This window comes from Cydia amplana, chromosome 8, assembly GCF_948474715.1.
Source record: "Cydia amplana chromosome 8, ilCydAmpl1.1, whole genome shotgun sequence".
In the NCBI taxonomy this organism is placed as follows: Eukaryota; Metazoa; Arthropoda; class Insecta; order Lepidoptera; family Tortricidae; genus Cydia; species Cydia amplana.
Window position 1 is genome coordinate 14351146 of NC_086076.1, and position 26840 is coordinate 14377985.

Sequence of the window (26840 nt, forward strand, 5' to 3'; positions counted from 1 at the left end):
TTATTGAAAAAAATTGAAACATGGACGGACAATTTAAAAGCGATGTTAAAACAATGTTAATCAAAATGATGAACAAATTTGAAGATATCAAAAACAACTCCCTAACGTAGTGCTTATATTATGTGTTCCGTTCCACGTCTGAGATCTTCATTGAGAGCGTAACGCCTCCGGTGACCGATAGATGCCGCTAGCGTCTATGTAGTCGCTCCGCCGCCTCGCCGTGACGTAGTTCCGCTTCCCTTTCCTGCAAACAGACGCCCGCCCCCCGCCACTCGCCGCCGCTATGTCATTGTTTCGTCGACCGTCCTGACCGATGGTCCGCAAATTTTTTTTGCGAACATTTTTGCAGCATGGCGCTTTAAAAATTTCCGATCCAAAGGTTGTTCAATTAAATAGCGAGATATAGCCAGAGATCGCCACTACTAGTCTTTTGGCGGTCTCGGGATCGATCTTCCAACGGTGCTTTTCGATTCTACCCACTTTTTTCTTGCTAAATTATCTTTTACATGCCATGCTGCTAAAATCGTTACCGTTAACTCGCATTTTCGAGAGTGAAGTAGGAAGTGCGTCAACAAGTCGTTTCAAGTGTCGTTTGTTACAACGCGTGGTAACGTAAGTCGCTCCGCATCGGAGAGGAACGTGCGTCATCGTGCCTGCCGCGAGGAGCGGTGCCGGCCCGGCGCGGTGGGGTGCCGGGGCCGCGCTGCAATAGGATAGGTTTGGATTGTCTCAAACCATCTGGTAAGGCAGTTTAATGATATTCTAGCTGTATTTGGCGTTCGGAAGCGCATTGCGAATGCCTACTTGGACGCTAAAGCCCCGGTTCTCGTCTGATTACCGCAGGTGTCGGCCGAGGTCGGTGCCCGTGCTCGGAGCCCGGGAGTATTACCTCGTGTTGTTAGTTTTCGACGCGACAGTTCGTGTCGTTCGCCGCGTCGGCGCCGTCGACTTTCTCTTGTCGTCCGAGGTGACTCCGAGACGCCGCGACGCTGCGGGCCGGCGCCCGAAGTGTCGCGGCGCAGGCGCTTCCGGTCCGCGGGACTCCGAGAGACGTCACGCGCCCGCTCCTGTTGCTGCGGTCGCGGCGCGGGTGGATCGCGGACCTCTCGGTCCCGTCCTGGCGCCAAGGTGAAGGCGGACCGGACCACGGGGAGCACGCTACTGCATCTCGACTGCTCAAAGTGGAAGGAGATAAGTTACGTGGAAGCCACTCTGTGGAAACACTACGAGTACAGCGGCGGGGCCGTTCGCCGCGCCGGTTGCCATCTATCAAGGCGTCGGGCAACAGTGTCGCCGTGATGTTGCGTGCAACTACGCCACCATGGTGGCGCCAGTCGCCACGCGCACGCCTCCCCCCCTGTGCCGGCGAAAGACGCTACGGTGGCGCTGCCAGCGAAACAGTGGCGGGCCGCCACGATGGCAGCACCCGCCTCACGCGTCGGCGCCTCTCGAGCTGGCCGCCACGATGGCGCCTCTCGCCTCACCAGCGCCCCCTGAGCCAGTGGCGGCCGCCACGATGGCGCCGCCCACCTCACGCTCCGGTGCCACCCGAGCCGGCCGCCACGATGGCGCCTCTCGCCTCACGCACCTGCGAGCCGGTGTCGGGCCGCCACAAGGGTGCCGCCCGCCTCGCGCACCGGCGCCTCTCGAGCTGACCGCCACGATGGCGCCTCTCGCCTCACGCACCGGCGCCTCCCAAGCTGGCCGCCACGATGGCACCTCTCGCATCACGCGCCGGCGCCTCCCAAGCTGTCGGTGGCTGCCGCCACGATGGCGCCTCTCGCGTCGCGCGCCGGCGCCACCCGAGCTGGCGGTGGCTGCCGCCACGATGGCGCTTCTCGCGTCACGCGCCGGCGCCTCCCGAGCTGTTGGTGGCTGCCGCCACGATGGCGCCTCTCGCGTCACGCGCCGGCGCCTCTGCCGCCACGATGGCGTTTCTCGCGTCACGCGCCGGCGCCTCCCGAGATGTCGGTGGCTGCCGCCACGATGGCGCCTCTCGCGTCACGCGCCGGCGCCTCCTGAGCTGGCGGTGGCTGCCGCCACGATGGCGCTTCTCGCGTCACGCGCCGGCGCCTCCCGAGATGTCGGTGGCTGCCGCCACGATGGCGCCTCTCGCGTCACGCGCCGGCGCCTCCTGAGCTGGCGGTGGCTGCCGCCACGATGGCGCTTCTCGCGTCACGCGCCGGCGCCTCCCGAGCTGTTGGTGGCTGCCGCCACGATGGCGCCTCTCGCGTCACGTGCCGGCGCCTCTGCCGCCACGATGGCGCCTCTCGCGTCACGCGCCGGCGCCTCTGCCGCCACGATGGCGCTTCTCGCGTCACGCGCCGGCGCCTCCCGAGATGTCGGTGGCTGCCGCCACGATGGCGCCTCTCGCGTCACGCGCCGGCGCCTCCTGAGCTGGAGGTGGCTGCCGCCACGATGGCGCTTCTCGCGTCACGCGCCGGCGCCTCCCGAGCTGTTGGTGGCTGCCGCCACGATGGAGCCACCCGAGCTGGCGGTGGCTGTCGCCACGATGGCGCCTCTCGCGTCACGCGCCGGCGCCACCCGAGCTGTCGGTGGCTGCCGCCACGATGGCGCCTCGCGTCACGCGCCGGCGCCACCCGAGCTGGCGGTGGCTGCCGCCACGATGGCGCCTCTCGCGTCACGCGCCGGCGCCTCCCGAGCTGGCGATGGCTGCCGCCACGATGGCGCCTCTCGCGTCACGCGCCGGCGCCTCCCGAGCTGGCGGTGGCTGCCGCCACGATGGCGCCGCCCACCTCACGCACCGGCACCTTCTGAGCGGCGGCGGTTGCCACGATAGCGCCGGCAATTACGTCGATGCTGCAAGTACGACGCTGTCGTCCTTTGCAATGGCACCCATGTTCTGTTCGTAAGAAAACTTACCTGTTGCCGTTCCCAATGATATCGCTAGCGGCCGCGTCGATCCAGCCCGCCAAGCCGACGCCGGCCGGGCGCCACGCCGCCGCCGTCCGGCGCCACGTGTACCACGGTACCAGTTTTCCCTGTCCACATGGCCCCATTGAGGTACGCAGGCGCTTATAGCTATGGTGCAACAGCACGAGCAGACCGCTAAACTCTTGCTTTCGGTTAAGGATTCCTCCGTCGCCTTGGCGACGGCAGACAAGGTCCCGTGTGCTCCGCTCAAAACCGAGGTTGAAGGCATTGAAAAGGTTTGCAGTGTTCACATAATTATATCTCTGCTTGCCCGCGCTCTCCAGCTTAAGTTCCGTCTTACAAAGACGAACTCGTTCGCCAAGCCCCTAATAAACAAAATGGGACAAATAAACCCGCTGCGCCTGAACGAGCTTGTGTTTCCGGTGCCAAGAGAAAGGGGCCAGGAGGACTCCAGCAGTTTCCATCTGTCTGTCTTCGACTTTATCGAAACAGTTTTGTTAAGCAAAGCGTCAAAATCGATTTTAGACTTGATTTCATCAGTGCGATTTCCTTAAAAGCATGCTACCATGCTCCTATACAAGTTTGACTGAAGGTTTTTCGTTTTCTCAACATACAGACCTGCCTTGCTGCCGAGTTTCTCACAGAAACTATACTCGATGCCTCCTGTTCAGTCTCAAATTCGCAAACGTTAGTTTATGGAGATTGCACCGTCGTAGTCCTCACCTTATACCTGTAGTCCGTTAATAATGGTAGACAATGTACGAAGTGAGGCCCTTCAAGTGGAGAGTAATCGTTAACGGGCCGCACCTGCAGCGCTGACGACAGGAGTGTACTACAAACATACAACCGTTACTACGGTTGTCGAAAAAACTGCTGATGCCAGCAGATCGTCTATAGTTCGCGCTGGTTCCTTGCTACTTACCAGGTCGGTATAACCCCCAAAGGCGACGGTTTATCAAAAAGTCACTGCGTCCCCCGACTGGCAGCTGCGCCGAGAAGCCGCCGAGACTATCTTCGCCTGATAGGCACCTTGTTGGTCGGCCTCTCCGCTTTCGAGAGCCCTCGCACTGTACCACGGTATGTCTTAGTCGACTCTTTGAAGTGCTACCACGACACGTTTGGCAGCTGCCGGTGATACGACTTGGCATGGATATCTCCACCTCCCAGGCTAGTCTGTTTACTGTGACGGCGTGATGAGGAGAGCTTTCTCGCAGCTGTGGTAAGCTTGCAATTTACTGGCGGTCCTAGTGAACACAACGTCAGACCACCATCCCTTACGAGTCAACGACCTTAAGAATCGAGGCGTAGCTCCTGTCAGATAGGACGCTCCAACACCGAGCCGGCGATAACCGGGTATTTCCGGTTCCGGTACTGGTTGTCTAGAAAACCAGTACCGGGGAGCACTATCTAGATCGTCCCCTTGTCGAGGTCGCTGTACGCCCACAATGTAGAAATGATCTTCATGGTGCATCAAAAATGAGATCGACTGCCAGGTACCTCTAATACCCAGTGAAGTAGCGAGCTATCTCAGACATCTATTTCTATTCTCCATGTTAGCTTTCAGAATGATACTTGTTCAGAAGCCTGTAACAAGTGCTGTATGTGAACCACTATCGGACACTATGCCTTCTTCCATCGTCATTAATAGCGAGACCAGCGCCTCCCAAACCACCAGCTTGGGACGCGAGAAATCTTATTCAAATTACTTGCCCTAACTTGAATAATCCTACAACGTACCTATATAGAAGAGCTGCCGCACCTTTACTGTTAGCATCAGGCCGCAGGGTCAATGACCTTACCCTACTACACTGTAGCCCAGGCAATTACACAGATAACTTTGACGCTATTATTTTGTGTCCGAAATTCGGTTCTAAACCAGATAAGTGTCTCACCGACTGGACTCTCTTAGAAGCTTCGGAATAAAGTATAGACCCAGTAGGTAGTCTGGGTACGTCAACTTGTGAGAATTACACAAAATGTTAGGGGACACTGCGCTTATTTCCTTCAGACACAGTAGTCATCCAATCCGGCCTCGCCTACGATTACTTTCGATCCATGATGTACTTAATCACTAAATTAGCTGGAAAACTATCCAATTACTTAGCGATATTTTGGCTTAAGTTAATTGGGAACATGACTCTTTCTTTAGACGATCCTATCGCCGAGATTCTGCGGATCGGATGCGATTTCAAATGAGAAATCTCTCAAACCAGTTTAACGTCAGATTCGAACCTGGGATTACAGTTTAAATTCTCAATTTCCTGTAATGCATCATTATAACGAGTTATTGTGATTTCATGGGTTGCAATAAGGCGTATATATTTATTCTTTCTCTGAGTTATATGACAGTAGGTGTAGCCCTAACGCTTGCGCGCCCGCTGACTCGCCGCCAGGAGATAATAAACAGGTCTCAATGAAGATCTCAGACGTGGAACGGAACACATAATATAAAAATTTTACCTTCCAATAAAATTATTATTATGTTTCCTTCCACGTCTGAGATCTGAGTAATGCCTTCCTGGCAGGCTACTAGGCTACTTTTATACCGACGGTACTTCTCCTCAACAATGACATAGCGGCGGCGAGTGGCGGGGGGCGGGCGTCTGTTTGCAGGAAAGGGAAGCGGAACTACGTCACGGCGAGGCGGCGGAGCGACTACATAGACGCTAGCGGCATCTATCGGTCACCGGAGGCGTTACGCTCTCAATGAAGATCTCAGACGTGGAAGGAAACATAATAATAATTTTATTGGAAGGTAAAATTTTTATATTCTCTTTGTTCCCTATTTATGTCTTCTAAGTTTACTAAAATAAAATCATATCAAAATACAGATAATTAGATAGTGCATGTATTTGTTATTTACAATATAATATGCCACTTGTTAATGTAAATTAGTGTACTGTTCTGGATGAATATGACATACCTGTGTAATTTTTTTGATTATATTGTACATTGTACAATATACATATTAAAAATAAAACAACTGATATTTGGGTGTTTATTTAATTTAAAGGTAAATAAGATAAGGGTCACTTTTCGACTTGGTTGCATTGTACACGTACATAAACCGCCATAGGTAAGTATTGTCTGAAGAGATACTACCTACTACGAACGCTTTATATTGGGCAAGATTTAATCCTGCAACAAACATGTATGGATTAGGTAGATATTGCGAAAGAACGGCGATATAATCAAGGCTCTTAATACTGTTTAAAAGGTTTACCTTTGTAAATAGTCACAACTGATTGCTGAAAATATTAGACATGTGGGCTATGGACGGTTTCCAGGACACAATTTATGGTCTTGTTGGATAGATTTAGGCATACGTTTTAATTTTATTTATGCCTTTTAACTCTAAAACAAAAAACTGAACATAATCTTAAAAGTTCGAAAGAGTTCTTCCAGTACTTGTCATAACCTCAATTTTTAGTAATGTTTACCATCAACGAGCATGATTGTATATTGTAGGCCCCTCAGCTTTGCTTATTCTTATTTAATGTATTGGTATTTAATGGTGACAGCAGAAATATCTCTTGAAACAGAAACGATTCAGAATGAAAACAAATAAGGTGACGGCTGTCATTCACGATCCACATTCCACAGATAAAACACAGATGACACGCGTTTTGGAATTATTTGAATACAGTGTTGCTAACCCGCGATTTTTCAAATTTGCCGCCTTTTACTACTGACAAGATTTGGTTGACGGACTTTATAAATGTCTTACCTTTCAACAGTTTCTGCGTGGTCTTGAACAGTGACTTCAGAACGGCCGGTTGGTCGAGATCAGGCGGGTTGTCACCGAGTTGCTTGTAACACTGCGCCAAGGCAGAACCTCCCAATCTAAGGAACATTAGTTTAGGTATAACTATGAAAATCTACAAAATAATTACGTTAACGAAAATATACAAAATAATTAATACATACAGGGTACACGTGCGCGTAAATGTTGTATTTCATAATAGGGATGATGACATATGTTGAATTTTATAACAAAATCTAGTAAAATACATAGCAAATGAGCAATTTATCTCAAAAATGTGGATAATAAAAATAATTATACGGAAATTTTACGAAAATACAGGGCCTGAAAGTTTCGAAATTTAAGTTTTTTTTAAACTTCCAAAAACGATAAAAGTAAGGGTACCATTCGATTCCTTACATTTTATCCTAATAAATATTGTATAGCAACTATATACATAAACGCAATATTTCACCGACAAAAACGCAATTTTCTTGTTTTGTCCATACTACAAGATGGGATCTCAGTGACCTTGACGTCACGTTCACTTAGCCTTTTGTGAGGGGCGTTTCGCGAGTGAAGTGCGACTGTCGGGCTTTGACTATAATTTCTGACTTTTGGGTTGCTTTAATGCAATGGGTCCCATAGAGACATTTGATTCCAAAAACAAACCCGATCGATTGATACCATAAATGAAAATTAGTCATGTAGCCTATTGTTGATGTGTTTTTTTTTGCTTGCGTGTAAATTCCATGTTCCACGTATATAAGTGCCCTTGAGGCCTATTTGCTAAATACATGTTGATTTGGTTTCTGGTCTAAAAATACTCTTTATTGCTAGGAGTCCAAAACAGCTTAAATCGCTATTTTAAAATCAAATCTTCTTCCGCTTGAAGCATAGATTTTATTGGCAGAAAACTCAGAATGCCTTTATGTGTAAATATTAAATATCTGGGAGACCGAGCTTTGCTCGGAAAACATATAAATCTCAAAAATACGGGTTTCCTCCCTAGATCGATTTTTCGCCCTCGAAAACCCCCATTTAGCAAATTTCATCGAAATCATTAGAGCCGTTTCCGAGATCCCCGAAATATATACATATATAAATTTACAAGAATTGCTCGTTTAAAGGTAGGTACTGATATAAGATATTTATATTGTACCTGTATTTCCCAGCAGAGACGGGCACGTGAACGAGCACCGAGTTCTCGGCTGTGAGAGCCGGTTCTATTTTTACGGTGATGTCAGGGCACGGCGCGTACGTAGACACTACCAGGGTTCCAGGCGAACGGACTGCAACAAGTATCAAATATCAAATATCAACATTTATTCAGCAAATAGGCCACAAGGGCACTTTTACACGTCAATATGGAATTAACATACAGCAAAAAAAAACACATCCACAATTATAAAATACAACTAAGCCGTAAATATCAAATCAAACTAACATAGAGATGTATAAAGTCTCTAGATGTCGAATTACAAAAAACGCAGTAACAATAGTACTTATTGAAAAAAAAACACAAAGATACAAAAACTATAATCTAAAATTATTTAGAGATGTAAATGTCTCTAAGTGTCATCATAACTAAAAGATTACAATATATAGTAGTTAATCAAATTATCCTTAGAGATGTATAGGGTCAGGTCGAGGATAATGTTTTGGTATTATTATAAATTATAAGTACGCTAATGCTTGTCACGTTCACTTTATGGTTTTACCACAGAATAAATAATAGTACTAGGTACAGAAGATTCACTCCCTAACAAAACGCGTCTATTACGACAGATATGACCGCTAGGTAGCGCAAGCGCGAGAAGGCGTCCGTTCCATAGCGGTGCGCAGCAACTACTATGGCTTGACACCAAAATTGGTGTGGGCCGCATGTTTCTGCTTATTAGGTACTTGTAGCGACGCGACGAAATCGCGGAGTGAGCCACGCCTAGTTTTACTATAAAAGGTGACTAAATATTGAACATAATAATTCACAATGATCTTTACACACTTACTCTCTTACAAATAAAGTTATAATGAGAACAATTTGAACTCCTCGCTTGAATAGCAACTAATTTTCATCATCATCATCATCATATAAGCCTTTTATCGCCCACTGCTGAGCATAGGCCTCTCTTCGAGTACGCCACTTATCCCGATCCTGAGACAATCTCATCCAGAACTAACCCGTAATCTTCCGAATATCGTCCACCCAACGAGTCAACGGACGCCAGGCACTACTACTACAGCAGGCTAACTACTTTTACTAGCTAGGAATTATTTCTGTACGAAATATTACTGATACTTAGTAGTTGCTTTGGATTGAAGAAAAACGTGAGCAAATCTACATTATAAAATAAAATAGATGTCATATATTAAAGAAAAAGTGACGAAGCCCTCCAGTGGTTAAAGCCGGATTCGAACCGGCGTCTTTAGCAATCCGGGCTAACGCCTTGAACCCCTTGGCCACCCCGCCACGGTGGAACCCGTCCCAATTTCTCGACTATATGCCATCTTACTAAGACATAATTTGATTTGTTCCCAAAGTTGTGCAAATCTAAGCTAAGCTCCAGAGGTACAAGCTCCGAATAATCAAAGAATAAATAATAGTAATAAGTGATGAACGGTGTTGGTCACACATATACTGCAAACAGTTTAAAAAAAATACTTTACATTTAAACCTTTCTTGTAGCGACTGTTTGTTTACCTAAATAAATTTAAAAAAAGCGGCCAAGTGCGAGTCGGACTCGCCCATGAAGGGTTCCGTATTTAGGCGATTTATGACGTATAAAAAAAAACTACTTACTAGATCTCGTTCAAACCAATGTACATCATATATTTTTTTTAGTTTTATCATTCTCTTATTTTAGAAGTTACAGGGGGGGGGGGGACACATTTTACCACTTTGGAAGTGTCTCTCGCGGAAACTATTCAGTTTAGAAAAAAATGATATTAGAAACCTCAATATCATTCTTGAAGACCTATCCATGGATACCCCACACGTATGGGTTTGATGAAAAAAAAATTTATGAGTTTCAGTTCGAATTATGGGGAACCCCAAAAATTTATTGTTTTTTTTTTCTATTTTTGTGTGAAAATCTTAATGCGGTTCACAGAATACATCTACTTACCAAGTTTCAACAGTATAGTTCTTATAGTTTCGGAGAAAAGTGACTGTGACATACGGACGGACCGACGGACAGACAGACAGACATGACGAATCTATAAGGGTTCCGTTTTTTGCCATTTGGCTACTGAACCCTAAAAAATCCACATTCTTTGCAAATATAGGTGAACCAGGATCTATTGAGGGTGCGCCATGTTGCGGAATTTCACTGGAACTAATTTTTTCATACTACACTGAATTGTCACCCTATACATGAGAATAACAGCGCCCTCTTGACAATTATCATATATTACTGGTCAGGCTATACATTGAAAGGCATGGTGTGAAGTCGTCAGCATCACTAACCAGTGTCGTTAGCAACTTGCGCGCACATGGACAGCGAGTCCTTGCCGCCGTCGATGGCCACGCCGAGCCGCCGCATGGCGCCGCACACGGCGTCGCACGCCACCACCAGCGCCGCGCCCGCGCCGCCCGTCTTGCCGGACCACATCCAGTTGCCCGAGCACTTCACGTCTTCCAGAGACGAGATGCCGGCGAACACCTACAAATACATTGAAAGGCACGGTGTGAAGTCATCAGCATCACTAACCAGTGTCGTTAGCAACTTGAGCGCACATGGACAGCGAGTCCTTGCCGCCGTCGACGGCCACGCCGAGCCGCCGCATGGCGCCGCACACGGCGTCGCACGCCACCACCAGCGCCGCGCCCGCGCCGCCCGTCTTGCCGGACCACATCCAGTTGCCTGAGCACTTCACGTCTTCCAGAGACGTTATGCCGGCGAGCACCTACAAATACATTGAAAGGCATGGTGTGAAGTCGTCAGCATCACTAACCAGTGTCGTTAGCAACTTGCGCGCACATGGACAGCGAGTCCTTGCCGCCGTCGATGGCCACGCCGAGCCGCCGCATGGCGCCGCACACGGCGTCGCACGCCACCACCAGCGCCGCGCCCGCGCCGCCCGTCTTGCCGGACCACATCCAGTTGCCGGAGCACTTCACGTCTTCCAGAGACGAGATGCCGGCGAACACCTAGAAATATAGGAACACTATATAAGTATAAACTCACTGGTTAATTGTCCATCGTAGGCATAGTATTCTTTGCACTGGGTACATAAAGTAATATATATGTGAGTTTATTTAATTATAGTATGTATATGTTAGTTTATTTTCGTTAGTATGTATTATATATCGCTATATTTTTTTGTCTTAAGTTACCTATTCTGCGTTTTTTTTTTGTTTAATGCCTGCACCTACTACTGTTTCTGTTTAGCCTGGTGGTTGACTGGTAGAGAATGCCTTTAGGCATTAAGTCCGCCATTTGTACTTTATTTGTTATATTGTGCAATAAAGTTTAAAATAAATAAATAAAACAAAGTCGCTTCGCGCTGTCTGTCTGTCCCGTATGCTTAGATCTTTATGTATGTTATTCTGTAAGGTATTTGTAATATGGGCCTAAATAAATAAAACTAGGCAACGGATTTTGATGCGGTTTTTTAAAAATACATTGTGATTCAAGAGGAAGGTTTATGTATAATTTGTTAACCCGTGCGAAGCCGGGGCGGGTCGCTAGTAAAAATATAAATACCTTTAAAGGGACCGTGAAATGTTAGGTGTCAATCTTTCAGTAAGTAGGTATACATATGGACATACAAACTGTTAATAGCACGATTTAGGGTTTTACTTTAGCGTCATCTATTCGAAAATAAAATACAAACTTGAATGAATTTTGCTACAGAGAACTGCGCCATCTAGGGTGCTAATTGGTAACTATACTTCTTTATAAGTATGAATCACAGTCTATCCCAAAACAACTCTTGATAGAGCGATTCAGGCTATTTCTATCAAGCAGTAACGATATCGTGCGATTGCTAGAGGCGTAAAAAGTTGTCCCACGCTTTGGTAGGCTATAATAACCTACCAAGTTGGTAAGAGCCTCTCCGAGCGACAGCCTCGCTCCCGCCGCGGGGTCGAGCAGGCCTTTGATGTTCTGTGTCCCTATGGAGGTGGCGGAGCCGACGAGCTCGTTGTAAGACAGGGCGATGACCTCACAGTCAGCTAGAGGCGTGTGGAGTGGACCCACGCTTTGGTAGGCTATAATAACCTACCAAGTTGGTAAGAGCCTCTCCGAGCGACAGCCTCGCTCCCGCCGCGGGGTCGAGCAGACCCTTGATGTTCTGTGTCCCGATGGAGGTAGCGGAGCCGACGAGCTCGTTGTAAGACAGGGCGATGACCTCACAGTCAGCTAGAGGCGTGTGGAGTGGACCCACGCTTTGGTAGGCTATAATAACCTACCAAGTTGGTAAGAGCCTCTCCGAGCGACAGCCTCGCTCCCGCCGCGGGGTCGAGCAGACCCTTGATGTTCTGTGTCCCGATGGAGGTAGCGGAGCCGACGAGCTCGTTGTAAGACAGGGCGATGACCTCACAGTCAGCTAGAGGCGTGTGGAGTGGACCCACGCTGTGGTAGGCTATAATAACCTACCAAGTTGGTAAGAGCCTCTCCGAGCGACAGCCTCGCTCCCGCCGCGGGGTCGAGCAGGCCCTTGATGTTCTGTGTCCCGATGGAGGTAGCGGAGCCGACGAGCTCGTTGTAAGACAGGGCGATGACCTCACAGTCAGCTAGAGGCGTGTGGAGTGGACCCACGCTTTGGTAGGCTATAATAACCTACCAAGTTGGTAAGAGCCTCTCCGAGCGACAGCCTCGCTCCTGCCGCGGGGTCGAGCAGACCCTTGATGTTCTGTGTCCCTATGGAGGTGGCGGAGCCGACTAGCTCGTTGTAAGACAGGGCGATGACCGCACAGTCGGCTAGAGGCGTGTGGAGTGGACCCACGCACTGTTGCTGGGCTACTAGACCCGTGACGCAGCGGTCCACCTGCAAATATAAATGAAATATAACATATTAACTGCCAGAAAGTAATTGGAGGCGTGTGTGTTACCAGTAATGAAATACGGCGCAGAGTTTTCCGCAATAGGTTTCATAAGAAGACTCAAATTCGCTTAAGAAAGAAATGGAGTGAGCTAGTGTCACTTCGAGATTATATTCGACTAACAAATTAAGTACTGACGATAGAAAAATAATCGAGACGTAAATCGAAAATTAAAAAGCCGATCATTCATAGTGTAATCAAGTTATTTAAGTTTTTAAGGTTAAGTGTAACACAAACTGCGCTTTACACTCCAGTTATTAAGCATAAGTAATGCACGGGACCGAACAGCGCCATCTATTTGTAGGCTTACCTTATTAGTTAGGTATCTCTTGCTAGCAACATTGACGAGTCTCAAAACTCTATCCAGAGCACTTTTTACGGTGATGTCCTTTGGCAGCGAGAGTGGCAATTTGGTTCTCTTGTCCTGTCGCAAGTCGTATGTTTTTCTTGGCATATTTCCTGTAACAAACATGAACAATAAATAAAACTAGTATCAGTATGTCGACATTGTGCGAGTCACGTGATGAAAGCACACGGTGCGTGTAGCTAGAGACAATAAAGGCACTTGCGCAACAGTATTCACTAGCAAATTTTTCTCGTATATAAGCCAGCGTCTTTAGCGCCGGTGAATCGCGCTGTTACATGCTCGAGTCATAGACACTCACGGTTCTTTAAAAAGTTGTTTACGCGATGCATATTACCTATGCAAGTAACTCTACATACGCAAGCTATATGCTCCGTGTGCAAGTACCAACAGAGACATATCGTCAGGTGACAACCAAAACTCACTAATTAAGTACTAAAAAATAATTAAATCAAAATCGACCTTGATTTGTGAAGGTAATTAGTGAGTTTTGGTTGTCACCTGACGATATGATACAACATCAATAAGTTCCCTTATATAAATATCAACTTTCCTATACAGCTAGTATCGAGGTTACTTAAGTAGGGGTATACGATTTTCTTTATGCGTCCGCACTATAGAAATTAGGGTAAGAATTGTAGAACACACTCGCCATCAGATATATCGGAGCGTTCAAGGTGCTCACAAATATCTGAACACGCCTCTATTGTCAAGTCGTTAGAGTGCGTGTTCAGATATTTTTGGGCACCCTGGCCGCTCCGATATATCTGATGGCGACTGTACCTAAGACAGCCTCCAAGTGTAGATCGTACGGCAATTTGTCCTTGATCTCAGGTTTCAGTCTCTCGTTTCTGCTGAGGTACTGGTCGCTGAACGGCCCCTCCACGAGACTCATGTAGCCGTCGCCCGTCACTTCGCCCACGAAGGAAACGGGGCAGCGCTCGCGCTGGCAGATTTCTGAAACAATGGGCTGCTTTTAAAACAAACCTTATATGTAGGTTCAATTTTCAACATATACCAAAATATTGTTCAGTCGACGTGCATTGACAAATTTCGGATACTCCTCATATTTTTGTATGGGGATCGTAATTTTCCGTTTCTAAAATAAATGTTTCCTTAATTTAATATGAAGTTTTCCTGAAATTTACGAGAACCTTTCCTACTTTTTTGAAACTTGGTAACTTACACATCAGATCTGCACTTGATGGAATGTCAGCACATCTTCATGTCGTTGTTTATACGATTCACAAGTTACTTGCACCACTTGCACCATCCCACTAACCCGGGGTTAACCAGTTGAACCGTTAACCCAGTGTCAAATTGTGCTGGGTACTGTGGTAACTCCAGGTTTAACCGGTTAACCCAGGGTTAGTGCTAAGCGCTGAGGCCCACTTGCACCATAGCACTAACCCGAGGTTAACCAGTTAAACCGTTAACCCAGTGTCAAATTGTGCTGGTTACTGTGGTAACTCCAGGTTTAACCGGTTAACCCCGGGTTAGTGCAGCGTTAAAATACGTAAGCAACGACGTACCTTCTAGAACAGTTCTGTTTTCCTTGGAGCACAGCAGCGCATCGTTCTCCTGGTACTCGGCGCCCCACAGCTCCAGGGTGGTGATGGTGGGGTCTCCGAGCTGGAACTCGGCGGTGAACACCACGGCGCCCGAGGGCTCCGCCAGCTCTTTTAGGACGTTGCCGTTGTTAGTGGGATGGTGTAAAGCGCTAAGCAACGTAAGCAGTGCTGTACCTTCTAGAACAGTTCTGTTCTCCTTGGAGCACAGCAGCGCATCGTTCTCCTGGTACTCTGCGCCCCACAGCTCCAGGGTGGTGATGGTGGGGTCTCCGAGCTGGAACTCGGCGGTGAACACCACGGCGCCCGAGGGCTCCACCAGCTCTTTTAGGACGTTGCCGTTGTTAGTGGGATGGTGTAAAGCGCTAAGCAATGTAAGCAGTGCTGTACCTTCTAGAACAGTTCTGTTCTCCTTGGAGCACAGCAGCGCATCGTTCTCCTGGTACTCGGCGCCCCACAGCTCCAGGGTGGTGATGGTGGGGTCTCCGAGCTGGAACTCGGCGGTGAACACCACGGCGCCCGAGGGCTCCACCAGCTCCTTTAGGACGTTGCCGTTGCCGCCGGCACCTTGGTCGTGGATTGCTGTAAGACCATAGACAATGTATAAGCAGGCGATTTCGTCGCGTCGCTACAAGTACATGCGGCCCACACCAATTTTGGTGTCTACTGTCTAGACAGCCATACTACGCTACCATACCATACTGGCCAGCCATAGTACGCGCATCGCTACGGAACGTACGCCTGCTCGCGCTTGCGCCACCTGGCGGTCATATCTGTCGTAATAGATGCGTTTTGTTAGAAAGTGAATCTTCTGTACCTAATACTATTATTTATGTGCTATAGGTACAAACGATGTGTGAAAAAATTGCTAACGATAAACAAGTACTAGCATACATGTATTCTGCGAGAGACTACTATGGGAGTATGAAACTAGCATTATACACCTAATAAAATTCGTTGTCTAGGTTTAATTGGTCAGACGACTAATGTCTAATGTGACCGTGTTATGCACGGAATGAAGGTTATGTCAATAACAAGACTTGTTTTAAAAACTTACACTCAACTGGATTGACGTCAGCCTCTAGGCACCCTCTTACAACTCGATTGAGACGGTTGCCCATTTCAGCATCACCTGGCAAACAAAATCAATTTACAATTAACATACTTAAACATTACGAGATACACGATGTCCTACGGTAGGAACGATTGTTGCAAATTTTACGGCTCCTTGTAATGCTAACGAAGAAAAATATTGAGGCAATCGACTGTGAGCCGCTCTATTCCTTAGGCCCAAAAATTTACATATAATCTTATAGTTTTATTACAGTGAGCTACAAAATCGTAGGGATGTTAGTGGAGGAGCAGGTCAACCTACAATGAACAATATACGGCTATGCCTGCCCCTGTCCCGTTGTATAATCCACTATTTTAGTATCAGCAAACTATAGTCTGTCAAGCCAGATATGTCAGTAGCAATGTAAAGCAAACTAAAGTATGGTATCCCTAGGAAACGAACAAAAGGCAGCAATGTACATCGAACAACGATGAAATGTAAACAAAACAGTTCCACAGATAAGAGATAAATGACACACGTTTTTCGAACAATAGGGATGATGACACATGTTGAATTTTATAACAAAATCTAGTACAATAGATAGCTAACGAGCAATTTATCACAATAATGTGGATATTAAAATAAAATATTGAAAAATTTCAAAATTACAGGACCTGAAAGTTTCAAAATTTAAGTTTTTTTTACCTTCCAAAAACGATAAAAGTAAGGGCTTACATTTCATCCAAAAAATATTGTATAGCAACTATATACATAAACGCAATATTTCACAGAGAAAAACGCAATTTTCTTGTTTTGTCCATACTACAAGGTGGGCGATGACTTCACGGCCTCTGGCCGTTTTGTATAGGGCGTTTCGCGAGTGAAGTGCGACTGTCGGACTTTGACTACAATTTCTGACTTTTGTGTTACTTTAATGCAATGGGTCCCATATAGACATTTGATCCTAAAAACAAACCCGATCGATTGATACCATAAAAAAAAATTAGTCATGTAGCCTATTCAAACGTTAGTGTTGCTAACCCGCGATTTTTCATATTTGCCGCTTTTTCTACTGACAAGTTTTGCTTGACCAAGTATAAGTGGGTAGTATATAGACCTTTTGGAAATCTCCCCCACATGGTTTAGTCGTTTAAACCTCACCTCTCTGCACAGCGCCGAAGTCCAACGCATGGTCGCGGGAGTCGCCGCCCTGTACCGCGACGGACGAAGCCGCGCCGCCGCCGACGCCGATGCGGTACACAGGCCCTCCGATCTTCACTAGAAGCATGCCTGCGCAGAAATTGTGTAGTTGATTAATTTAATGATAATAATTAAATGATTTAAACCATACGTTTCGACGCAGGTTTATAGACCCGGTTTTAAACATGGCTTATAGCTTGTTTTTTAGCATTAGAAAAAGGGTAAACAAACTTGACGTGTCTAATGCTAAAAAAACGAGGGACATGTATTCAAAACGCGAAAGTTTTAAATGTTATATTGATTGATTTATTTTTTGGACTTGTAGGGACTGCGTCCTACACTCGCCCAAGCTTAGATGATATTAAATAAATAATTAAATAAATTAAGTTTTAGCTTTTCCCGTTATACGCAATGTGCATAGCATTCGTAACGGTAACTTTGTTTATTTATTGCTGTTAGGAATAAGCTTGTAAAAGTATTGTAAAATGCTTTTCCTTGTCGGCACTGACTCTTTGTTTGTCCATCTTTGTTTTATTTCTTTGTCGGTGTCCGAATAACTATTGTTAACTTAAGTAATAAACTAATTTGTAGCCAGCGTGAGAAACGCTAGCATCCCGCATGTGCAAACCGTTATCGGTCCTGTACCGCTATCCCGATGAGCCTGATGCTTACCTGCAAAGTTATGGTCATCGGAATCGCGGGGAGTCAGAGGATAGTTCTGAGTTAGACGTCAACTCGTCGAGTTGTCCGAGACCTTTATCACAGGTCGAGCTTGATTTTATATCGCTCCCTACTACTAGTAAATATTGTAATTTCTGTTAGTTTAGTTTTTGAGTAGTGTTAAATAGAGTAATTATGTTTCCGGAGTCTACACTTTTATTTACAATAATCCCAACACCTTAGTACGCATACCAAACCCCGCTGCCAAAGACTCAACTAAATACAGTTTTACTCTTTGCTCCATCGATATAAGAGGCTGACAAACGCCAACTTTTTACAATGCAGTCAAACGGGTACAGTAATCTGGTAAAATTGATTAGGGATACGCGGGGGTGAAAAGTTAGAGGGATCCTGTTTTCATCGATTCCTACCTTTGTCTGGCTTATTCTTTTTGATCATAGAGTGTGGCATGTATCCAATGCCGCCACTGAACATGATCGGCTTTACGAACTCCTCGCGCACGTTGTCGCCGTTCTTTAGGCCGTATGACTGAACAAATCCTGGAAAGCAAAACATAAATAAATATTAATATGAACCAGGACAGCCTAACTACGCAGATAACCCAGAACAGGACTAATCCTAATTAGGCCTAGTTTCCCCTCCGGGTTGGAAGGTCAGATGGCAGTCGCTTTCGTAAAAACGAGTGCCTGAGTCAATTCTTGGGATTAGGTCAAGCGGACCCCAGGCTCCCATGAGCCGTGGCAAAATGGCGGGATAACGCGAGGAAGAACGAAATGTGTGTTTATAGTTTGTAGCTTTCTAGTAGAGCCCGAAGGCTTATCCTATTGTCTATTGTTCAGTAAAACCGCACGTGCTACTTACCTGCAAAAAAGGGTCCTAATTATTCTATTTGGCACCTGAGCGCGGGCTAGTCCAACGCTCAAAAAACCAGTGTAGGTGCGCTCTCCGATAACGCGCCTTTGTTACGCATCTCGATGACACATTTTAGACTGGTTCTGTAGCGTTCGACTCGCCGGCACTCAGTAACCGAAGTACCGATTTTTTATGCAGGTGGTTGTGGCACGTGGCACGAGCGGTTTTACTTAACAATAGACAATAGGATTAGCCTTCGGGCTCTATTAGAAAGCTACAAACTATACCAGTAATAACTGGCTCTCCGAACTTGTTGCCGTAGTCAGAAGCACCGTTGCTTGCCTCGATGATTATCTGAAGCGGACTAGCGAAGTTGCTCGGGTACTCCCAGCTCTTTTCCTCCCATGGTAGATCGTAACCTGGAAAATGTTGACTCATTATTGTTTTGTCAATGTACGAACAAAGCTTATCAAAAAAATAGAAAAGCATCCATTATCATATCATATCATATTTATTCATCAACAATACAAGATTGTGTTTGAAGTACACTTTGTTACAATAAAATAAAATAGGTAACATTTTGGAAATAATACAAGAAATCGTTAAATAGTACAATATAGCACTCTCATGGTTGGGACTTCCTATAGTACTCGTAAGTATGTATAATACATGTGACTAGAAGCCGCGCTCTTCGACATTTGTCTATTTGTACATTTGTACACAGTTAACGACAATAAAATCAAACATTGTGCAAACTGTTATTTAGAGTCTGTGCGGAAAGAGAAGAGTCGTGAAATGTATGGGATCCAATACATTCTACGACTCTTCTCTTTCCGCACAGACTCTAGCAAATTTATTAGGGCTATTTTACATTCATACTAAGGTAAACAGTAGATATTGTTTTTTTTTTCATATTATTTAGGTAGGTGTATTGATAATGCCTGATACTGATCTTGTCTTCTTTTTAGATTTACAGTTAACTGGAGGGATTATCTTATCTAATAGGCTGATTAATTGATGACTCAAGTGAATGTATAAAACATGTATATTTTTCAACGAAGACCAATTCACAAAATGAGCTTCAACGACAAAGTGGTGTTAGTGACCGGCGCTAGTGCCGGAATAGGTAAGGCCATAGCCATTTTGTTCGCCGAAAGTGGCGCGCGACTTGCGATTGTCGGTCGCAACGCGCAGAATCTGCGCGCAGTCGCGGACGCATGCGCGAAGGACGAACGCCCTCTGGAGATCGTGGCCGATCTATCGACAGATGAGGGGTGCGAGAGAACGGCTAAGGAAACGTTGGAGCGTTATGGAAGGTACAGTTTACTTTCTAATGTCTTGACTGATGGTCTGAGTCGTAGAACTTCTCATTCACACTTGCATGGTCGTTGCAAGAGTGAAGGAGACAGTATCATATTCCTGGTCGTCAGTTTGAATCGCGGCTAGTATAGTTAAGCGTAGAAAGTGCTGTGATGCGTAGACCTTTTCGCGACTACATAGGATATGTAAGTATATATATAGTGCCCGAAAACATACCTAGCTATTATTGGCCAAATATTCCAGTAGCAATATTTCAGTCATATGGGAAACGAAAGTGACGCAACCATAAAATACAACGCTATAACAAACTAGGAAGTAGTTTGTCTGCTATTTGACGAATTATTGTATAATTTCAGACTAGATGTCCTGATAAACAATGCAGGCGTGGGCGCGCGTACGAACCTCTTGAGTACGGACATGGCGATTTTTGACAAGGTACGAGTATGTCATTGCGGAAATTGTCCATAAAATATACGATTCGTAAACCTTATTACAAATACATAAGGTCTACGAATGTATAGTAGATTGGACGGTCGACTTCACAAACACTTTACGAACGTTACAAAATACATATATTAACACAACCTTATTGCGATCTTAGGAAGTCTTAAGACGTGTGACTTAGAGGTGTGTAAAATATATATTTTACGTCACGCGTCGCTACGCGAGAAGAAAATCTCACTTCCTGGCCAAGGCAAGACGTAAAACTTTAGACAAACCACGGGCGGTAATTCGTAAAGCTCCAGCGGGCCTACCGCGAACCACGTTCGAGGTGTTTCCTCTCTGTCGCACTTGTAAATTCGTACGTAAGTATGACAGGGAGGTAACACGTCGAACGTGGTTCGCGGTAGGCCCTCTGATCGCATATTCATGCGATCTGGAGCATTCACGAATTCACCTCCCTAGGTATGTAATGTACTATTTCAACGTTGGCTTGTAAAGATGTTTGTGAACTCAACTGTAGTGTAGGGTGTAGGTGTACAATTAGAGCGTAAACCAACTCCCCTCTCTAGAGGTTACTTATGGGTCCTTTATGATATAAAAAATTCTTGGTTTGTCTATAAACCAACCCATATGGCGCCGTACAAACCAACTTTATGGCTATCTTTTATAATAGGAAAGTTTTTAGTGAGAACTATGCCATTTACAGGTGTTCAGCACGAACGTAAGGGGCGTGTATAACCTGACGCGGCTACTGGCGCCATCGCTTATTGAAACCAAAGGGAACATCGTCAACATATCCAGCGTCATGGGCACGGCGGTAGCGGTGGGAGTCCTGCCTTACAGCATGTCGAAGGTAAATCCATTTTACCTTACTTTTTTTGTTTTGTTTTTAAAACGACGTCCTAGCCGGTAGTACCTGGCCCTGCCTACTACAAGCTCCCGCGGTTACCGACGCCTTCGCTTATTGAAACCAAAGAGAACATATCCAGCGTCGCGTCATGAGCACAGCGGTAGCGGTGGGAGTCCTGCCTTACAGCATGTCGAAGGTAAATCCATTTTAAAACGACGTCTTTAGCCGGTACTGACCCTGCCTACTACAACCTCTCGCGGTTAACGACGCCTTCGCTTATTGAAACCAAAGAGAACATATCCAGCGTCATGGGCACAGCGATGGTAGCCCTGCCTTACAACATGTCGAAAGTAAACATCCACACTTGCAATACTTTGGAATTGAAGGATTGTAAACGAATGAATGTGGAAGTACGAGGAGAGGAAAACCGAGGAAAAGGTGGATGGACTGTGTGAGAGATGATATGAAACGAACGCAAGTGAATGATGAGATGACGGACGACAGAGAAGTATGGAAGAAAAAGACATGCTGCGCCGACCCCAAGTGAATGGGACAAGGGCAAGCGAATGATGATTGTACACCAAAGAGGGTGTAACTGTATGTAGGTAGTCCGAGGTTTGACATTGGGGTATTCCAATAGATATTGACAGAACCCGTCATAAACTTTTTATGGGTTTTGAATTTAATTTATGTAATGTAAAGGCTTAGAATAGTCTCGTTGACAAAGGTTTATAAAATAAATCTAGAATACAAGAAACATAATATGTACCACTAGAATTGTTATGAAGTTGCCCTCTGGCTGTATCTTATCTCTTTCAGTAGGTACCTTAAACCCAGCGAACTAGATAACCCAAAGTCACCCCATGTTCATACTAAAATGTAATAAGATAAGATAAGATAAAGATAAGATAAATTTTATTTTACAAATATACAACAAATACAAACAATCATAATACGCTTAAATAGTTACTTAAATATTATAAATGTACAGTCATGGTTTAGAAAAGTAAACAAAAAAAACAAAAGATCTTATAAGCAAAAATTGTAACTGGCTCTAACATATTTTACATCAATACCTAAACTAAGTAACTTAATTCTTGTATTTTAGGTATTTCGTGTTAGTAGGTCAATGTAGTGTAAGTTAGGTGCTTATTGTGCAAAACAATATAGATTATAATTATAGTACAGGAACGTAGCTAAATAACAGTGACAAATCAGTTAAATCGTTTTCTCCAATATGCTCGGAAATGTTCACCTTATTGTAGCAAAAATAGTACAGGAAGTTTTACGTTATTGTCAAACTCTAATTTAAAAAAATCAAACTATCGCTGTCCTGTTCTAGCGGACGGGAATGAAAAAACACTACAGTAATAACTTATTACTGTAGTGTTTTTTACTTTTTAAAAATAAAAAACGCAAACAGCCAATTATTAAAGCCACGAGCCGCGTCTACACGACCCGATCAGCTATCATTTCAAGCTATAGGATAGAGTGAGATAGTAACATAAACGACCTTACTTGTCTCGTTCTTACAAGACCGTTATGCTCGTGTATGATCGTGCGAATACTGCTTAATAAAATCAAAGATTATTTTTATATTTTTTTAAGGATCCGTGTACATAAAGTTTATATAGTTTGTCAAGGGACTTTCTCATTTCAAACATAGACAGAGAGAATCATACTATCTTTGTCTTACACTAGTACTAGTACCCAAAAGAAAAGGATGGGTATAGTTTTCCTGGTTCTTACTGACTGACAAATGGGTTTGACCAACTATATTGCACAATTATATTGAATGAACGAATATTGAATGGTACTGAATGGCAGAATAACTTTGTGCCCTTAACTTTTAAAAATTAATTTTAGAGGGAAATTGTTTTTGACATTTTTGATGTGAAGGTTCGATTTGAGTCATGCTTGATGCTTAAATAATTATTATTTTACCTTATTTCCTCGCATGTTTGGAGAAAAGCACTGTATATGCCTCGGCAGGAATAGCAATTCGTGGATTCGTCTTCTTTGTCGGACTCCGCTTCGCGTCGTCTGACAAAATCGAAACTCATCCACGAATTGCCCTTTCCCGGCCTCTGCAATAATGTACTATTCAACTTTAACAATTTACAAGGTAGTTAGTTACAAAATAATTTTGGGTCTCCTTTTGGTGCTTTCTTCCAGTTTTAATCCTGATTTTTTAAGCTGCTGGGATGCTTTTAATTTTTCTAGATCGTCCTTGCGGTCGGTATTTATAATAACGCCTCCGTTCTTCGTCCCTCTCATTCCGCGAACATGTAGTTTAAGGGCTTCGGGTTTTATTAGGTCCTGTACACGTTTTTTGGTGTCCTCGCTAGACTTGTCCTTCTCCGTAGGGTAAATTACAATTGAGTTGCTCTTGATAGGTACTATAGATGAGTTGTTACCTGTTGAATAATTTTACGATTTAGACTCACTTGTTTTAAGTCACTCGCGCGACATGTTTGCGTAAAATTATTCAATGTTAGTAATATGTCTCACAACAGTTTAAATTCGATTGTTACCTGTTCTCACTTTTTCCGCGAAGGATACTTTTGATTCTATTTTAGGGGCAACTTGTAGACTATGCTGGAGCTTTCTCAGATGTTTTTCTGCTCGGATAAAGCTTGAAGATGAGCATTGTCGATTAAAATTTGCTGCTTGACCGCTTAGTACTGCAAGGCCAGCTGGGACACTCCACCTGCCACATTCCTGCTTATTTTGTTTATTTTTAGCTTCTGGTCTGAATTTAGTTTTCCTTCATTTGCAATGGTGCATATTTCGTTTAAACATTGTTCTATCGAGGATAGCCAACCTTGGATTTCGCTGGTCGACACCACATGAACCGACGCGGGCTGCGCTGAAGGTGCTGGAGAGGGCAAAGTCGGGTCCGTTTTCGTAAGTCTTCCTTCGGGAGGAGGAGTCCTTAGTGTAAGGCCTGAGTGGACGCTCGAAGCGGTGCGTTCGGCGGGGCGTGCAACGTGGCGTCGGGCTCACAAGTGATTTGAGCAGCGTGCACTAAGGCCGCTCCTATACGTTTGCATTTGTTTAACATGCACGCCGCACGCCCCGCCCCGCTGCACGACCAACTCGAGCGTCCACTCAGGCCTTACACTTACGAGTTCTAGTCTAGAACTTCTATTAAATGCGTCTTCCATGTTTGCGTAATTTTGTCCCCATTGCACACTTTGATTTGCAAAACGTGTAAAATTCATAGTTATTGAAAAGTGCTGATGTTGGTTTGACACAGTTACACAATTATTGTTAACTGAAAACTGAAATTATTGTTGTCAGGCACCTGCCGCGATAGCAGAGGACGCTGGTTCGATTCCAGCCTGGGGCACTAGAGGTCTCTTTTTCTTAGTATATGACATTTATTTCAGTTTATAATTTATATACTCGAAATAATAACAAATTAAAATATTTAATTTGTTCTAGTATGTACAATTATTGTTATTTAAAAATAAATTCAGAATTTTAGATGTCACGACCGCCCACAACGGCGACCGCGATGTCTGTAATGAATTGATGATGTTTTTTAACAGGCTGCGCTTGACCACTTCACACGACTGATCGCCCTCGAGTTGGCTCCTAAAGGCGTAAGAGTCAACACCGTAAGCCCTGGAGTCACAGTAAGTTACAAAAATAATTCTCTTTTTTTTTAATACAACGACCGACGCTCTTCGTGTATGCTCGAGTTATCTCGACGTATTTATTGGCCCTATGTATCACTGTGGCGCCGCCCTGGCGGATAATGGACACATTTAATACCCCCACCACGTACTTCGCACATTAATTATTTAATATCGATCCCTCATGGATCCAATCGTCAAGTTACGGTTTTGACTAACATATACAGTAACATATATGTATACCATACTTACCAGTTAACCGTTTCGATGCGGATGGCACGACAGGCGTGTCATCAATGTTTTTAACGTGTGGCGTATGACACGATAGGTGTGCCATCCGCAACGAATACTGGAATCGCCGCCACAGCCAAGTTTTCGAAAATGGAACACGCAACGAAATCCTTAATCTCTGGTGTGTCTTATAGACACGGAAAAGCGGTTGGATACAAATAAACGCCACAGCACTTGTGTACTATAGTTCGTTTTTTTTAGCATTAGAAAGAACTTCGCAGAAGTAAGCTTGTGGTTCCAAATCCGGCACTTTTAGCGGTAATAATTTGAAGTAAATTATATGTATTGACCATGCTACATTAGATAATTCAATAATTATTAACAATTAAAGAGCCTGATAAAAACTGCACGCTTGCTTCTGTGGAGTTCTTTCTAATGCTAAAAAAACGAACTATAACAGCCACACTTTTAATTGGCCGTGTTTAGGTGGGGAGACTTACACGTGGATGGTGTCCAGTAGCATGACCTAAATTCCTTTCCTTATGTAGAGGAGAGTCATCTTACATGACTCTCCGTATATGGATACATTCCTAACCTAATATGGAGGAGAGTCATATTACATGCCTCTCCTTATATGTACAGGGTGGCCAAATAAGAGGTATACACTTTATTTTTGAAATTTTATTCTATAAAACATAAAAAATATTAAGTATTCCTTGTTAAATATAATATGTAGGGTCAGCAATTACACATGGAAAATTAATGTCAGACAAATGTCCACCAGCAGCATGGCAGATGCGAACCCTTTTCATCGCGTTTTTCATCACTTTTTCACACATTTCTGGCGTTATCTCAGCGACAGTGTTTCGAATATTTTGTTTTAATTGCTGAAGGTTCGTTGGCCTATTAGCATAGACACGTCCCTTTAGATAGCCCCACAGAAAAAAGTCAGGAGCTGTTATATCAGGCGATCTTGGGGGCCAGTCAATGTCACCGTTTCTCGAAATTAATCGACCGGGAAACGTTACTTTTAATGTTTCTATTGTTTTTAATGATTAAAACACGTTGTTCCGTCGTAAAACGCTCCATAATAAATTTGCCGTATCTACACAAACGAATTTTCATGCAATAACTGTCATATTTACCGCCAAAATAAAATGGCGACAAAAAAAAGTTGTATACCTCTAAGTTGGCCACCCTGTACTACAATAATAATATATCATGTTTCCTATACCTATATTCCAGACCTACTCACTTCACAGATGGATTAATGAGTCTTGTGGAAATGATACCAACGTCCAAATTCCTACTCCTACATGGTCTAAATGTCTTTGTATCTCTGCAGGTCAGCGAGCTCGTTCAGCGACTAACTGGCATCAGCGACGAGCAGTACTCCGACTACCTAACCGACATGGCTAAAGGCATCCCGATGAGGCGCGTTTGTCAACCTGAACATGTGGCCAAGATGGTCGTGTTCGTGGCCAGCGAGGACTGTGAACTGGTCACGGGGACTGTGATCAAGGTCGACGGTGGAGTGGATTTGGCCGTGGAGTCTAGTGAGATTAAGAAGCAGATTCAGAAATAATTCTAATATGTCCGATTTTTTATTTTTATTTTAACGCGCCGTTGAATTGATGGCATATACTTATTTTCGTAATAAAACTGCGACTATTATTTTACTTAATAAATGATACCATAAAAGCTACGGGCTATATAATTATCTACATACCTACTTTAAACGCGCATAATTTCGTAATAAAACCGCGTCGAATCTTTCTTTTCTTTAATAAATGTCAATATAAAAGCTAGGAGCTTCTTATTACGTACACTATATCTTCTGTAGACAATTTCAACTGTCTACCTTTAACATCCTAAGGCCCAAGGTCCTACCTATAGTACCTATTCAGTTCGATGTAATTTAAACCATGTTCAATTGGAACAGAGTCGCTTTT

General features: G+C 44.6%; 2 protein-coding genes across 2 annotated transcripts in view; one reads left to right on the forward strand and one right to left on the reverse strand.

The window, feature by feature from the left end:
* The window catches only part of LOC134650326 (phosphoribosylformylglycinamidine synthase), a 39775-nt gene that overhangs the window by 7695 nt on the left and 5240 nt on the right, over positions 1–26840 (reverse strand). The window contains exons 6-16 of the mRNA XM_063505287.1: positions 18690–18821; positions 17961–18089; positions 16831–16959; positions 15673–15747; positions 15006–15197; positions 13831–14004; positions 12994–13142; positions 12425–12628; positions 10592–10787; positions 7800–7929; positions 6623–6738 (exon numbers count right to left, since the gene is read on the reverse strand). Of these exons, the coding sequence (XP_063361357.1) occupies positions 6623–6738; positions 7800–7929; positions 10592–10787; positions 12425–12628; positions 12994–13142; positions 13831–14004; positions 15006–15197; positions 15673–15747; positions 16831–16959; positions 17961–18089; positions 18690–18821 (1626 nt within the window). The remainder of the gene's footprint in view (positions 1–6622; positions 6739–7799; positions 7930–10591; positions 10788–12424; positions 12629–12993; positions 13143–13830; positions 14005–15005; positions 15198–15672; positions 15748–16830; positions 16960–17960; positions 18090–18689; positions 18822–26840) is intronic.
* Positions 18954–26473, forward strand: LOC134650377 (3-oxoacyl-[acyl-carrier-protein] reductase FabG-like). Its single transcript, XM_063505330.1, has 6 exons — positions 18954–18965; positions 19474–19718; positions 20079–20157; positions 20873–21019; positions 24571–24657; positions 26234–26473. The coding sequence occupies exons 2-6, from the start codon at positions 19477–19479 to the stop codon at positions 26471–26473; spliced, it is 795 nt and encodes a 264-aa protein (XP_063361400.1). The 5' UTR covers positions 18954–18965; positions 19474–19476.